Source organism: Meriones unguiculatus (genome assembly GCF_030254825.1).
Source record: "Meriones unguiculatus strain TT.TT164.6M chromosome 13 unlocalized genomic scaffold, Bangor_MerUng_6.1 Chr13_unordered_Scaffold_34, whole genome shotgun sequence".
In the NCBI taxonomy this organism is placed as follows: domain Eukaryota; kingdom Metazoa; phylum Chordata; class Mammalia; order Rodentia; family Muridae; genus Meriones; species Meriones unguiculatus.
Window position 1 is genome coordinate 10,304,600 of NW_026843646.1, and position 16,513 is coordinate 10,321,112.

The window sequence follows — 16,513 nt, forward strand, 5'->3', positions numbered from 1 at the left end:
TGCCAAGAGATGAGAGTGGTTTTATCAGAAAGAAACAATATCTTTGAGTCCACTCTAGGTACAAGGATAGACCTCTTGGAGTGAGTCTAAGTGTTCCTGGTTAGATAAGTCCTCCGCCATTGTATAGCCTTGTGTCTGTTCATCAAGAAAAAAAGTTTGTTTTTTTTTTTTTGTTTTTTGTTTTTTTTTTTGGTGGGGAAGAATAGACCATTACATGGACCTCATAAATAAAGACTAATGTATATATATTTTTTTCTTTTTACTTTTTCCCAAACAGGGTTTTTCTGTGTATCGTTGGCTGTCCTGGACTCTTTGTAGACCAGGCTGGGCTTGATCGCCTAGAGATCCACCTGCTTCTGTCTCCCTGAGTGCTGGGATTATAGGCGTGCACCACCAACTAATGTGCTTTCTAAGATCATGGTGGTGAAAACCAGAAGTACCCAAAAGATCCATTCCATTTTACAACAGAGTCAAGACTTCTCAAATGTAGGAACCCCACCAGCCCCACATGAGAGTTGGCAGAAATGTAGTATTGGCTTCACTCCATGCTCATGACTGAGAATATCTGGCACTGGCCTATGTCTCACCAAAGCCCTATGCTGGCCTCCAACATTTGAAAATGTGCTTCTCAGATAGTCTTTAAACCCCGAGAATCCATGAATTACCATACTGCTCTGGGGCATCCTGACACACCCTGGATGATGTCTGTGGCTGTGTATTTCCATACTACTTGGCCTGACTTGGAAGTTCAGGACATGATAACCTCAGACTGGAGATGTGGCTTTATGGCTGGCACCATGGCATCAATGGGATCAGTTTCATTAGAATTACTCCTCCCCGTGATTCCACTTATTTCAACATGACTTACTAGCTGAGCATTTAGTGATTGTCCTTTTGAGTGTAAATTATCATAATTAATAAGAACTGCCTTCATCCTATTTTTCTGTTTTTGTTGGGTAAGAAACAGAGAAAAGAACATTCAAGACTTCTTTGAAAAATCAGGCAGATTTAGAATAATTATCTTGTTTGTTTATGTTTATGTATTTAGTTGTGTTCTATTTTCTATATTGCAAGAGCTATAAGACTAGGGGCCTACTGAGGACATTTCCTGGCACAGAATGAGCATTTTGGTTGCCATATTTATTGGTTGAGTGCCATATTAGAAGACTCTGGTGTGTTTCTATATGACAAGTGGTATGAAATTCTTTTTCTTTTTTTCAGCCCTTTTTGGGGGAAATTAAAACTGGAAAAATGAAGCCTTGTGATGTAGGACTCCACAGTGTCCATCTAAGCACCTTTCTTGTCTTAACTTCTAGATGTGACATTTCTTCTTCACAGCTGATCTTACCTGCTCTTCACTCAAACAGCTATAAGATTATCTTGCAAGGGATTAGTGAAGAATCATGGAATTCAAATTTAAATTTGGCTTTCTTCTCTCTCTCATAGAGGAAGCCTGCAGAAAGCACAGGTGTGCATTCATGATCGTCCCAAACATAAAGCCTTTTTAGAAACTGTAAGGGGTAATGTTCTTTTCTTTTGATTTTCCCCCTCATTTACCTTTGAGTATTTATTTTAAAATCATGACTACCCTAAGAGAAAAGTGGATCAAGAATAAAATTAGAAAAGCCAAAATAAATGAATGAACTTACAAAAATAAAAATAATAAGAAGAAATGCAAATAGCCTGAGAACAAGAATGACTATTCAACGCCTTTAGCAATCAAGGAATTTCAGATTAAAATAATGTTTTGAATATTAGTTTGGAAAAAAGACAATCTGAGAAGAAAAGACATAATTGCCCTAAGTGTAAATTGTTCCTCCCTGGACCAGTGTGGCAATATTAATCAGCCTTAAAATTATAGCTGGGTCTAGTGGCTCAGATCCCTAACCTCAGCACTTGAGAGGTAGCAGCAGGCAATCTCTGTGAGTTCCAGGCTAGCCAGGAATACACAGTGAGACCTTGTTTCAACAGAACAAAACAAAGTAAGAAACAAAAAAACTTATTTCTGGAAATATGCTTTTTTAAAATGTCTTTTGTTTTAATGCTAGCTGTTGAACCCAACTTCTCCTAGCCCTTGCTCTACCAGCAAGCTATACTTCTGCCCCTGAGAATTTACTTTAATAAAATATAATTAAATTTAAATGAAATTTAGCTGTACAAAGAAGTGAAACACTGGGGTAGGGCAGCAGACTGTCAGCTGTCAGCTGAGTGACCAATAAGAATAAAGCCATGACACATGGTCTGATACAATCGTATAATTTTACAGAAGGTTTTACATATGGAAGACACCAGAGATGAGCCAAGCAAAACAATATAGCAATGAAAAAGATGTTTATTAATCACGGTATAAAAATATCTACATGTTTGGAGAAAAGGAGCTAGATGAGAGATAAGAGCACATAGATAAAGTTTAAAGGCAGTTAATTGTGGGTTAGTAGACTGTGGTTGTCCTTAAATTTTTTTATTTATTCATGGTCTCTGACTTTCCTATGTTGAATATACATACTTTTATGCTAAAAGTTTATGTGCTTTGTTTAAAATATAAAGGTTTGGAGTTGGATATGACAGCTCAAACCTGTAATCTCAGCATTCAGGACAAGTTTAACCAGCTTGGGTTATACTTGTGGAACTGTGTCTCAAGGCACAGAGAAACAAAACAATGCCAAAAAAGAAAAGAAACATTATCTTGCTTTGAGGTTTCTCTAGGCAAGACCACTGGAGTGAGTGAAAAGGAAATAAGTTAGCACTCTCCACAAGAAGAGTCTAGGCTGGCTAGGTGCATATGGGCAGATATTTGCATGTAGGGTAGATGAAATGAAGACACAGCATTCAGCAAACTGCTTTGAACTCCTCAGGGATCATAGAAAGCAGAGGTGATCCGAGAAAGAGGGGGAAATAGAATTCAGCCTGAGGCTAGACCAGCCAGCCTATCCCAGGGAGTCTGGAAAGCATGAGGTGGGTTTTCCTGCACCATTCTGCTCCCAGCAATAAGGAATCTTCCTGCAGTGCTGAGGTACCAGTTTCATCATTGGAGATAAGCAAATTGGGCTTTTCTGTGTAGCCCAACATGCCCATAACAGTACACAGCACCCATGCTGATCTCTATTGACTCCATGGGGAGTCTAATGGGATGACAGGGAATAGCTACATACCATAAGGAAATAGATACCTACTCTGTAAGGGAATCACTACATACTGTATGAGGGAATAGACGCATACTATAAGGGAATAGATAACATATTGTGTAAGGAGTGACCATAGGACAGAGCCCAAAGTGGTCAGGAGATGACAGCCAAGTGAGATTAACGCAACGCTCTGGAGTACTAAGATAAGTTTTAGAAATGTCCTTCTTTGGCATGGGGGTGCCTCAGTGTAGTGTGTGCTTAGTGTGTGTTTGATCTCTATCACCATCACTGCTCATGGAAAGCCTTCACTCTACTGCAGTTCCTTTAGTGACATCGCCTGACTGGCAGAATATTTTGCTTCTAAAAATTGTCCCTGTGTGTGTATGGGGGGAGCGGGGGATGGCTGTCAAAAAAGTGGGAAGTAGGAAGGTGAACAGAAAAAAAGACCTAATAATCAAATCAGATAAAGACATGGTTCACATAGATTTACTCTTAATAAAAAGACGTGAGTAAATTTTTTTTCAGCCGTAGAATTCTGTAAGCAGAAATATGTAGCTTGTCACATTGCAAAATAGGCAAATTCAAAACTTTACCATTGACAAATAATGTGTCATTGAGGGACTCTTACTTTAGTGTACAATCATGTGTGCGTGCATGGGTGCATATGTATGTGTGTGGCGTGTGAGTGTTTTGAGCCAGGGTCTCATGTACTGGCCAAGGCTGGTCTCTGTTACAAGGATGACCCGGAACTCTAGATCCTCTTGTCTTTACCTCCCAAGTGCAGGGATTAGAGGCCTGTGCCTCTCCTCTTGGCTACCACCCTGCTAAGCCCTTTTTCTCTTTCACTGTCATAGCTGACTACAAAGAGAGCTTCAACACCATTGGAAACATTGAAGAGATCGCGTACAATGCTGTTTCCTTCACCTGGGATGTGAATGAAGAGGCAAAGGTTAGTGAAACCTACCATGACTCTTAATGAATGAAGACTCTTGTTCAAAACCCTGTGTAGTGTTTTCCTAGAAACCTGAGTCAAAAAGAAGAAAATGAGCGTGGTCCCTTTCTTATTTTATTTATTTATTTAGTTATTTGTTTATCTATCATCTCTGTATCTATCTATGTATCTGTATGCATGTATGTATCTGTCTGTCTATTTTGGTTTTTAAAGACTGAGTTTCTTTGTGTAACAGCCTTGGTTCTCCTGGAACTCTCTTTGTAGACCAGGCCAGCCTTGAATTCACAAAGATTCAACTGCCTCTTCCTCCCAAGCACTGGGGCGCTGCTATATTCCCTTTTAGAGGATTCATGCCTTTCTCCTTTTGTTGTGGGGTGTGAGCTTCTGCTCTGAAAAAATGTGATGAGCCGCCATGTTGCCCCTCCTCAGTTCTTCAGGCCACATGTTCCAGTCTAGAACTTGCATCTAACACTTGGAGTCTTGTAAGCCCCCCAGCTTCTCTATGCCACCATCAGGAAGCTTGTATCTTCACAGTGAGCGACATACAGCTTCAGTAGGTGAAGGAGCAGAGCTCCAGAAGTAGGGCTTCCAATCACCTTCACCACGATGACTTTGAAACACTTCTTTGTTGACTGACCCTCTTCTGTTTCTTTGGGTGTAAGTGTAGCTGAGACGTGCAGGGGTAAGTAATGTCTCTGACAAACAGGCATCAAGGACAGATGCCTGCCCTACCTTGGTTTGGATAAGGAAGTGTTTCCACAGATAGCCCTGTTTGCTCACAGGTCTGTTTTGAAGGCCCCAAAGCTCATTCTGGGTCTCAGTGTCTTATTCTTCAGCCTCATTTTGCACTTAAAGGATGTTTCAGATAAAACCTAAGCTTGTTTTCTGCTTCAGTTGTGTACCTGTGTACCGGCTGGAGAGTGTTAGAAGACTTTGTCTTTCATCTCAGGAGGAGGTCAGTCAATGTAAACAAGGCTGTCAATGCTTCATTGTCCTCAGCGGGAAGGCTGGGTGAGAGAGGAAACTGGCTGGGAGTTTGCAAGCAGGCTTTCCAGAAGAAAATGAATTGCTCAGTGTCTCATTCCACTCATGTATAAAACAATGTAGGTGAAACTGGCTTTAGGCCCAAGAAAGCTGACCCAAATGGGCATTCAGTGACAAGTCAGCAGTGCAGCCTGGAGAATGTTCCAGAGAAGGGAACAGGCCCTACTACAAGATGCTTCACACAGAACTTCAGGCAAAATGTGTCTCTAGCATGCCTGCACACAGCATGTGCTCTTGGTTGCCTGAGACCTCTCCAACTCTCTCCTCACTCCTGAGACTGTCACAGCTTACTGAGGTTGTCTGCGCCATTCCACGGCTCCTGCCGCCTATCTTTCTTTAGCCTGTGCTGGCCCCTGCTCTTTCTGTTTCTCTTTGAGGCTAGACTATTGCACAAAGGGGGTTTGTGTTAGGGCACAGTACTGGGATGTGCTGGAATCTCTGGCAGTCAAAACAAATGTCTCTACAGGCATCTTACTAGGCTTTGGGGGATATCGATCCAGCAAGGGATCCAGTAACCAATCAGCAGTGTGACCAGGGGGAGGCCATATCCACTTCATGGTTACTGAGAAGAAAAATGGGATTTTGCCACAGAAGATGGCCTAGAGTGTTAAAGCTAGCTCTAAACATGCACCACAGTCCTCTCTGTATTTTCAGTATTACAGTCTGCTATAATGGATGGTAGAGACAAGTGAGTTAAGGGCTGTTTCAGTAGGGACCTTTGAAAGAGAAGTGGACATCCCAAGAGACAGGTTCCATGGAAGCTGATGGAATAGTTGATTTGGGGCTACACTAGCTGATCTTGCAGCCAGTTCATTCTACACCACTCACTTGCCATATACAAGTGCTCACTTTATGTATGCATGGATGGATACATGTATGTCTGTGTGCATGAGTGTGCACATGTGTGCCTGTCTGTATGTGAGTTTGCACATATGTGCACAGGTATACTTCTAGGCACACATACTGGTTTTCTGTACACATTGGCAAATGGTCTTGGGCAATATTTTATGATACTTCCTGCAGCAGTGTTTGTTTTATTTCCTTAATACCTATTTTTAGTGAATGTCTTTTGTTTTAAGTGATAAGTAAGCTTTTTAATGTTACAAATGGTTATTACTGATTTTATAGTAAGTAGACTGCAAAAGAAACACTAGGATAGCAGTTGTGGGAAAGACTGTCAGCTAAACAGGGAGGATTGGTGATATCATACAGAAAATGTTTTCTTTTCGGGGGTTGCTGTTACGTTTATACCCAACAGATATCTGCAGGCTTCAGGAGGGGGTCTCAGCAGCTCAGTCTATATCACAGGATGTTTGGGATTTTTTTTTTGGTGGCCAGAAAACACAGACCAATGGTCCACAAAGCACATGTGTTAATATTGTGCATTTATGAATTATTCTAAATTTTAACATTTTCACCCATGTTTAAAAATAAAGAGTTTTTAGTTTGTTTGTAGCATTTTTTTTGGAGATAGGGTCTCCCTGTGCTGCCTTCTGGGGTGTGGGATTATAGGCCTAAACTATAATACCAGGCTTCATCATTATCATCATCATCACTATTGTTGTTGTTATCACTATTGTTGTTGTTATTATTATTATTATTATTATTATTATTATTAGATGCAGGTTTTTTAATTATTTTGATAATTAAGAATTCTAGAGGCACTGGGCCTAAGTTTTCAAGGTTGTAAGTGGCTTTCATGATCAGTGACATTATCCTAGTGCTACTCTGTTCTGGAACTTTCTCTGCCCAGCCCTGGGTATACATTTGAATTTTTATGCACTATGGCATCCACCCGAGGTTCAGGTCTTTGCTAGCTTCCACTGTTGGGAGGTAGCAACACAATGAGATTTAAAATGTTTCTCATGTGTATGTGCCAAGTACTTTACCCACTGGGCCTTCTCCTTAGCCCCTCTTCTAATGTTGTGTTTATTGTTTGTGTGTGCGCACACTCCTGTGTGGTCCTTAAAATTGACCCCAGGACTTCCCATGTGCTAGGCAAGTGCTCTGCTTCTGAGGACCTTACGCAGCCCTGCCTCTTAGCCCTGCATCTGTCTTTCCTCTGGAGCAAGCAGGAGAAAGGAGAGGACACCAACACTGAGTCATTTAGCTTCCTTTAGTAATGGGAACAACATTTGGCCAGGAATGTGCTCAAGTTCTGTGGTGGTCCCAGGCTCTGGCCATGGTCCCAAGCTGGCTGCCTGCTTCAGGCCTAGTGGCTGCAAGGTTCCACCTCTCAGAGCCGGTTTTTCTGGTTGTACCACAGTGGCTTTCTGGTAGGTGACTCAAGCAGGCTAAACAGTCTTGGACAGGACCTGTTCCCTTCGGGGTCTGTGCAGTCTGGAGGACCATGCACTGTGCATTGTCTCAGGTTCTTGGTGTGTAGATGGTGGAGTTCTGAGTGTCCCCACTGTCCCCACAGGTGGGCATGGGTCCTGGCCAGTGCAGCAGAAGGCACCTGCAGTGAGGTACAGCTGTGGCCTAGACCTGGCACCAGAGTTTCCAGCATTTGTGTTTATTTTTTCTGGGGACAGGGGTGGTTTTTAAGCCAAGCTGTGTGGCCCAGACTGGCTCAGAACTCACAGCAATCCTCTTGTCTCAGCCTTCCAAATGCTGGTATTACAGGCATTGCCGGCTTCCAGCATCTCATGTCCCCTTCCTCAGTTTTATTTGCCGAGCTGTGGAATGGTGGGGAGTCAGGGTAAACACTCCACAGATGCCTGAGGTCCCACCCAGAGGGTTATGATGGGACAGCTTCTGAGCCTTACTTTCTCACATGACTCTCACCTGCAGGGCATTCCGATTTTAAGTTTTAAGTCAAACACTGGTACTAGAAAGCAGGTTTGCCAAGCACAAATCTCCAAGATGGTGATTTTTCACACAAGACTGTTGAGTCATTCAAGAGTAGTGAGCTTGGAGTACTGGTTCAGAGCATCTCTGCGACGGTGACATCACCCACACGGTGCAGCCCTAACTGCAGCTCTTTCTCAGGTTTCCAGGGAGAGTTCAAATGCCCCCTGCCTCTTCAGTGTTGCTCTCTCTTCCATACTGATTCCAAGGTTAACCTAGTCCCTGAGTGCTAGGATGTCTGTCATGGAGACCATACAGGAGACCAGCGTGAGCGTTAGAGTGCTGCAGAATTCCTTGCACTCTTTGCCTTGTTACCATATTAGGAGACCAGCACACTACACCCTTTGTTTTGTGTTTGCGCCTTCCTACTCTAGCAAATGCTAGGATGAGGGAGGTCACCCCTTCCCCAGTCTTTAAAAAAAAATCCCTCTGCAGCCAATATTTTGGAAGAATCTTAATTCAGTAAAAATATTTCTCAATAGGGATCGAGCATAGCAAAAGTCCTCCCTCTTGATTAGTTTCTTTAGGTGTACAGATTTTAGTAGGTTTATCCTATATTATATGTCTATATGAGTGCAATCCCTATCCAGAAAAGCAAAGAGGATGAACATCAGAAGAAGGAGAAAAAGAGACCTCTGAAAGGCTCTGCCCTGTACACTATCAAAGCAGATACTGAGACTTATTGCCAACCTTTGGGCAGAGTGCAGGGAATCTTATGAAGGAAGTGGGAGACAGTAAGATCTGGAGAGGACAGGAGCTCCACAAGGAGAGCAACATAACCAAAAAATCTGAGCACAGAGGTCTTTCCTGAGATATACTCCAACCAAGGACCATGCATGGAGATAACCTAAGACCCCTACACAGATAATACCCCATGGCAGTTCAGTGTCCAAGTGGGGTTCCATAGTAATAGGAACAGGGACTGTCTCTGACATGAACTGATTGGCCTGCTCTTTGATCATCTCCTCCTGAGTGGGGAGCAGCCTTACCAGGCCACAGAAGAAGACAATGCAGTCACTCCTCATGAGACCTAATAGAATAGGATCAGAAGGAAGGAAAAGAAGACCTCCCCTAAGAGTGGACTTGGGGAGGGGCATGCATGCAGAGGGGGGAGGAAGGGAGGGATTGGGATGGGAGGAGGGAGGGAACCACAGGAAGGATACAAAATAAATAAAGTGTAATTAATAAAGAATTAAAAAATATTTCTCCTTCACCAACACTAAAGACGAGTCTATTACATCTTTCTTTAGAAAAATTTTTGTTTACTGTCTATTATTATTATTAATGTGTCTCTCTGTGTGAGCCTGGGTGCACAGGAGTGAGGACATGCATGTAGAGCTTAGAGGACACTTTCCCAGAGTTGTATCTCTCTTTGTACCTTGTTCTGAGTCAGGGTCTCTTGTCTCTGTCACCCTCCACAGTCCAGGCAGGAGGACATAAACTTCCTGTCTCTGCATCCCATCTCTCAGGAGGACTGTGGGATTACAGACACACCAGCATCCCTAACTCCCTATCTAGGTTGTGGGAACAGGTCTCAGATTGCCAAGCTTGTGTGGCAAGTACTTTTGCCCACTAAGACAACTTGTTGGCCTTTCTTTTGACAAGTTTTAAAGAAAAACCTGCCAGGCTGTGGTGGTACATGCCTTTAATCCCAGTACTGGGGAGGTAGAGGCAGACTGATGTATTTATGAGTTTGAGGACATCCTGGTTTACAGAGCTAGTTCCAGGAGAGCCAGGGCTAAATGGTGAAACCCCATCTTGAAACAAACAAACAAAAGCAACCTAAAATAATTCAGTAATATTAAGCTGGCATAGTAGGGTATTCTTTGCTGCCTTTGGATTTAGCGTCTCTGCCTGTCAGGGTAGAACAAGGCTTCCTGTTTGATGCTGTCTGTCCTGTTTGCCTGAATACCTTCCACTAGCTGCACTTAAGGACTTGATGTGTCCCACTCATCCCTTTATTATTAGATTACCAGTGAATGTTCTTCCAGTCTCAGGAAGAGAGTTTCAGAAACACGTCTGTATCAACAGATGTTTAGGATGCAACTGGATGTACAGGGCTAAGAGATGTCATGGAGGACATTTCTTTGCATCTCAACTTCCAATTTGCATCCCAGTCCTGCAAGATTAGGTAGATGGAAGGGTGGATGCTACCCTCAGGCTCCTGTCCTACCCATCTTCATGGAAGCAAATCATCCATTACAATGAGACCAAAAAAAAAGTGCTATAATTTTCCTTTTCCAATAATTGCAGAGTGCAACTTACATGGGCCCAGGAGGGAAGATGGGCATCAGCTTCACCTCCTCAGCAAAGCGGATTAAATGACTCTTCCTGCTTGGCCACAGGCCCCATGTTTAACATCCTCAGCCCCACAGCAGCCGGCCCCCAGAAAAGCTGGTGTGCTGTTTTAACACTTCAGAGCCCAGAGCTTTCTTTATCCTTATGCCCTGGAGCATTACTTGTTTGTATCATAAAAACCATTGTTAATCCCATCACTCAGGAGGCAGAGGCCAGGTGGATCTCTGTGGTTTGAGTCCAGCCTGGTCCACATAGTGAGTTTCAGGATAGCCAGGACTACACAGAGAAACCCTGTCTTGAAAAACCAAAAAGAACTACCACCACCAACAATAACAAAAGCCCAAACCATTGACCAGAATGGACGTAGCTACTACTTCAGATATTTTGCTCTCTTCAGCTGAGTGCTTGTATGTGTGTAGACTAACTTGACATCAACAATCTCTGCTGAATGTGTGTGTACGTGCCCACTCACACATGCGTGCTCTGAATAGCCTAACATTAGTGGGTCTTTCTACTCTGTACATACTAAAGAGCAGCATTTCCCAAGACTGCAGTTCTGAGGTATTTAACTGGGTTCTTTCTACCTTTACACATTTATTCTCTATCTACTCACCTCTCTAGTTCTTTCTCTGGTATCCTGAAATTTATTTTCACATTTATGGGCTTGTGTTTTTCTTTTATATTTTTTTCCTGTCATGAATAGTAGAGACTTTTTGTTCTTTTCCTTTTGTTCAAAACCATGCAAGAGGCCCAGCATCTAACACACAAACAAAACTAAGATGGAGATTATTTTCAGAGAAGATGAAGGTATGTGCAACTTAAGCAATCAAATAAGCAAACACACTGCAAGTTGTTCTGACCTTCACACACACCCCACAGGAGAGAGAGGAGGAGGAGGAATGGAGAGAGAGAGAGAGGATTTAGAATAAAAAGTTGTCTGTAAGCTTGTACCTGTAGAAACCCATCAGGTGATTGTGGCCATGGCGTGCTGACATTTCCCCTGAGCCCTGCTTCCTTACTAGTCTACTTCTAATTAATGTTAAGTATCTGAGTTTGCTCTAATATTTAAAAGATGTCATCTAAAGCTGAGGCTGTTTTTTGAGGAGTGGTTGTTGAGATGGCTGGCTGATGACAACTGAAGATAAGAGGTCTCCATCCATCTGTAAATCTGTCTCTGAGGAAGACAAAAGCCAATGGGAAGCAGTGCCTAGCAGCACCTGTACTATAGGGCAAGTAGGCAGAGTCAGTGTGTAGAGATCTGAGGACCTGTGTCCTGTAGAGCAACTTCCCTTGTCTCTCCTCCTGTGTGTTGGTTTCTTCCTTCAGGTGCTCCTCTCTCAAGGTGCAGCTAGTGGTGAGCAAGCCCCACCCAGTCCCTGCATGTGAGCCAGGAGTGGACAGTACAGTCCCTCTGAGTTTAAGAGACAGCTTGTTAACAGAGCAGGTCTGTGATGGCAGTGACATTTCACTACAAGAAAGCAGTGAAATGGGGAGAACAGAATTTTTTAATCTTGTACAACTTTATAGTTACTTTAGGTGAGTGAGATTATGCTAATTAAAAGCTATCCTTAAACTCAGTACCTATCATGTCTCAGGTTTGCTATTTCTTTTCTTCCTCCTCCTCTTTCATTTTTTCATTTTAATTTTTATTTGGGTGTGTGTGTGTTTGTATGCATTTCCCGTAGAGGCCAAAAGAGGCTGTCAGATTCCCCTTGAACTGGAGTTATAGGCAGTTGTAAACTTCCAAATGAAAGACTCCCAGGAGCCTATCTAGACGGGGAGACCCCGCTTCCCAAGGAACAGCGAGACCAGCCTTCGGATGCAAGCTGCAAGAGGTTTATTTTGATACACGGGTACCCGGGGTGACCAAGCCTATCGGAGGACTTGCGCGCCTCTCGGTTGGGGTGACGGGTTTTTATAGGGCTCGGGAGCAGGAGGCGCGGTTACAGAAGCGAGAAGCATAGTTACAGGGGTCTGATTGGGTGGTTTGAACAAAGCCGTAGTTAAGTCACGTACCCAGAACAGGGAAGGCGGGAAGGCAGATTGTGAGCCGAGTCACGTACCCACCCGAAACCGGGAAGGTGGGAAAGAATGCAGCGAGGTAGCTCTTCCCTCAGGGAACTTACTGCTATACCGCACCTACTCTACATAGTGTTAACAATCGCTGCTTATCTTTTGGTCTCTCATTTCCCCCTTTCCTACGATCATTTGAAGACCCAATCTTGGGTCTTCCAGATATGACCCCTTGTATCTTATAGATTATTTTTTATAATGGGATCTGGGGTCCCTTCAGGGTGGATATAGGGGTAGTAAGCCAAGGAGAACTATTACAGGATCTCTCTAGGCTTTTAGCCCAGTTGCTGCAATATTAGTGTCCATTTCAGCTAAGCAGATGTCCAAGACAATAGCTAATGCCAGGGAGCCCCTTTTGACTTAGCATTTCAGCCTGCTAGGGGGAATTTGGGCGTAGATCCGTCTTCTGGAGCTTCTTCGAGCTGACCGTTGGACCGTAGGCATCAGGGGCTAGGAAGGCTGAAATGCCAGTCAAAGGCTGAGCAATGGGGAAGTCCCAAGCATCTGGTTCATTGATCCACCCGAAGAGGCAGGGAGCAATCATGTCAGTTTCCAGGAAGTCCAGATCTCAGCTTGCAGTCCACAGCTGATCCCGGACAGAGTTAAACAGGTGAAGATCTGCTGAGACAAATTCAGACTGGAGAGAGAAGTTAAAATTTGTCTATTAAATGGGAAAGATCAGGGAAAATCTCATCTGCGATCCTTTTGAGCTATGCCAGATCCAGGTCACATCCTGAAACTCACATGAAATTTTAGTACACAAAAGGAAATATACATAATTTTAAATACTCAGAAAAGTAACATCTCAGCAAATCAAACATTTTGAGAGTAACAGGTAAAACTGCATCCCACTGAATGAGTATCAGTTAGCTGTTTGTTTTATAACCTTTATACACAACCTAAGTGTGTCCACAGTAACATTTTTTTTTTTGTGGGCATAGCTGTTTGTAATTAGTCACGAATGAAGCTTGGCCATTCTTATACACTCAGCATATACTTTTAGTTTTCACTTTTACTTTTATGTTTACACTGGAAAGTTAGGCAGAAATACATTACTGGCTTTTAGTGCTAAACCCTGGATGCTTGGACTTTCCTTAACAAAGCAACTAGAAGGAATAGGTTTAGGATATTTCTGTGTCAAAATCTACCCCAGAAATGGCAGATATTAAGAATACCATACTAAAAGCTATGACTTTTGGGTCAGATACACACATTAAACAGATGTTTTTAAAATAACAAGAAGCACCTTTAGTCTATCTTCAGAAGCCAACAAAGGAAATTAAAATCTTAACCTGGTGACTGAATAATAAGCAGTTATTGCTCCATCAACTTATCAGAACTCTATTGATCGATGTCAACACTCTGAACTTTTAAAATTTTATAACATAAGCACAACAGTAGCAAAGGGGGGAGAAATTTAAAATATTTCCCATTTTTAATCTGCTTTAATTATATCTTAAAAAAACTACTTAGACTCTCCAATCTTTTGAATTTATCAACCCTGAAACATTTTTTTAAACTAAATAATAACACTCTAGATTTTTACAACCTAAACTCCTATATTCTCAGACTCTATATAAGCTCCACTTATTTATCATAAGACATGAGTCCTGTGAGCAAGGCAAACCTGTCTTTTTTTCTAAATAAGGTATCTAGTACTCTGTGGTTCTAGCTAATGAGTTGATCAATGAGCTAACAGTCGATCTAATTGTCTTTTCTCTAGCTGCAAAGCTACCGTAAGCTTAGCATAGCCGTCAAGGTGTTCAGAGACCTGAGAAGGATAAATTATAAGCTAAATAAATACCAATCCACGTGCCAATCAAAATGACAGGGATGACTAGTTAGCCCATTACCTAGGCAGTGTCCCTGGCTCCTGTGTTTCAGCATCCTGAACAGACGCAGTTCTGCCAGGCACATAAGATGAGAGACTGTTTCTGTGGAGAAAGAAACGAGAGAATGGCCTCACCTCGCCCTTAGCAATGTGAAACATTGACTCCAGGTGTCCACAGTTTTGGCTGGGCCCTAACAGTAGGCCAGTTGAGGCAGTATTGCCCAGTGGTTAGCATACCAAAATCCAGAGTAGCATTCATCTGTCGTTGTGCCCAAATCTTCTCAGAGACCTTGGGGGACCTACTGCCAGGATTGCGGGACTTCCTGTCACAATAAGCTTACACATGTTAAAATGCCTAATTCAGATTTCTGACAAGCTTGAGGGCCAGCATATCCGAGTTACTCTGTTTTTATCATCTGCTCTAAACTGTGTCCTATAAAACAGAATGCTATGATCTCAAATTCTAGCATATTTTCGAGATGCATGTCCTAGAAGTATATATTTTAAGACAAATAGACAAGAGACTAGGTAAGGCTCAACTGCAGTATTTAGCATGACTTTAAATCTGTTCTTTCTGAACTAAAATCAAAGCAAACCTTTTAATCGGATACAGTTTATAGAGAGGCTAGCTAATCTTGATGCTCCTACCACTTGCATTAAAATTGAACATTAAAAAGCTTTGCATTTAGCACTAATGACTAAACATATCTCCGGACCAGCATGGCGGCTGGCCACGTGTAACCGAACTGAGCTGGAATCCTTAAACAAACATGGCAGCCAAACTACAGCTTTACGAGCTCTCCATTGCTGAACCATCATGGCGGCTGGCCATGTGCTAGCATTAGCACAGGCTGTGACTGACAATACCAAACATGGCCATTAGGTGCTGATGATACAGCAAACACTTCGGAGCTTCCATAATCCCCCACAACCAAAAGTTCCCAGTAATCGAACAAGCTTTAGAACCAACTACATAACAGAACAATTTTAAACTGTAATTATTTTAGCCATACCAAACCTATCAGCTAAAATTTTTTCCTTAAAAGAGCATAAAAAAACATTTTGTAATGAGGAATCACCAGCCTTTTAAATGAAGTATAACATTTTAAAATACAGTTTTTCTTTAAATCATATTAACTCTCTGGCTTTTTATAACACATCCACTAACCTTCTGCAACATGCTATATACATTTAGATTTCTAGCTTTTCTTTTCTGGCTTAACCAGACATGCTTACTTTTTTGCTCTCTTTCTTGCTTTTTAGACAACATAAAAACTCTCACTAAAATCCTTTCCATTCTGACATGATCCTGCCGAAGCCCAGAGTCTACGTACGATTTGCTTTTTATAGGCAAAGCAAAAGCAAGTTACATTACTATAAAGAGGAGTTCTGAAACTGCCAAATTTTTTTTTTTTAAAATAACTTTCCTGCATCTGATAACATAAAGGTAACAACCAAACTCTAAGGAACTTAGAACAAGCTTTAAGGAACTTGGTGAAACTTCCCCTTTTCTTTGTCTCAAGATAAAGAACAGGGTGTAAACATGTTTTTTTATAAACAAAGCAGCTTATCAAACAAACAGCTCTCCATAAGATACATTTCAAAAACTGCAATTTTCTCAGTCATAGTCATACCCAAATGTCTGATAAACTTTAAACAATTTTTTAAAACCCGTTTTTGCAATATTAAAACAAAGTGCCCCTTTTGTAGAAGTCACAAGGCATAAACATAATCTTTAAAATTAAAACCAGATTTTAAAACCAGAATTTACCAGTGCAAGCAATTTAATTTTTAAAACCAATACCAATTTAAAATAAGCTATCCTTTTAACCTAGAAGGAAATGAGAATTATTTGACCAAGGTTTTTCTTTTTTTTTTTTTATCCATACCAAGATGGTGGTTACATTATAAAATCACATGGTGAAGTCAAGATGGCGGCGAGACACTGAGACACTTTAGACCACGTGGCAGCCTATACAATATGCGCTTATGGATCTAATAAGGCGCATAGGCACACATTTTAAACAAATTTCGTGAGGCCTTTCAGAACAGAAAACAAAAGGTAGACAGACAAACAACACTCACTACACTTATGACAAAAATCAGGCAGACAGAAGACAACACAAACCGCGCGGTACGAGATCGGTGCCAAAGCGAACACAAAAATTCAGATGGAGACCTTGTCGGAGGTCCGGTTCCTCCGTCTCCCAGATGAAGCACGTAGCTTTCTCTCAGGGGCGTCGCCCCAAAGAGTCCCACTCGGCTCGTGTTTCCAGACAGGAGGGAACCCAAGAAGGGTTACCTTTCAGACGGGGAAGCAAATGATTCCCCTACCAGGCA

The 16,513-nt window shown here is 42.1% G+C and overlaps 1 protein-coding gene across 1 annotated transcript in view; it reads left to right on the top strand.

Moving 5' to 3' along the window:
* The first annotated feature begins 3,524 nt into the window (after window positions 1–3,524).
* Window positions 3,525–16,513, top strand: part of LOC132650919 (grainyhead-like protein 2 homolog) — a 59,511-nt gene continuing 46,522 nt past the window's right edge. Inside the window, exons 1-2 of the mRNA XM_060376250.1 lie at window positions 3,525–3,546; window positions 3,980–4,074. Coding sequence (XP_060232233.1) covers window positions 3,525–3,546; window positions 3,980–4,074 — 117 coding nt within the window. The remainder of the gene's footprint in view (window positions 3,547–3,979; window positions 4,075–16,513) is intronic.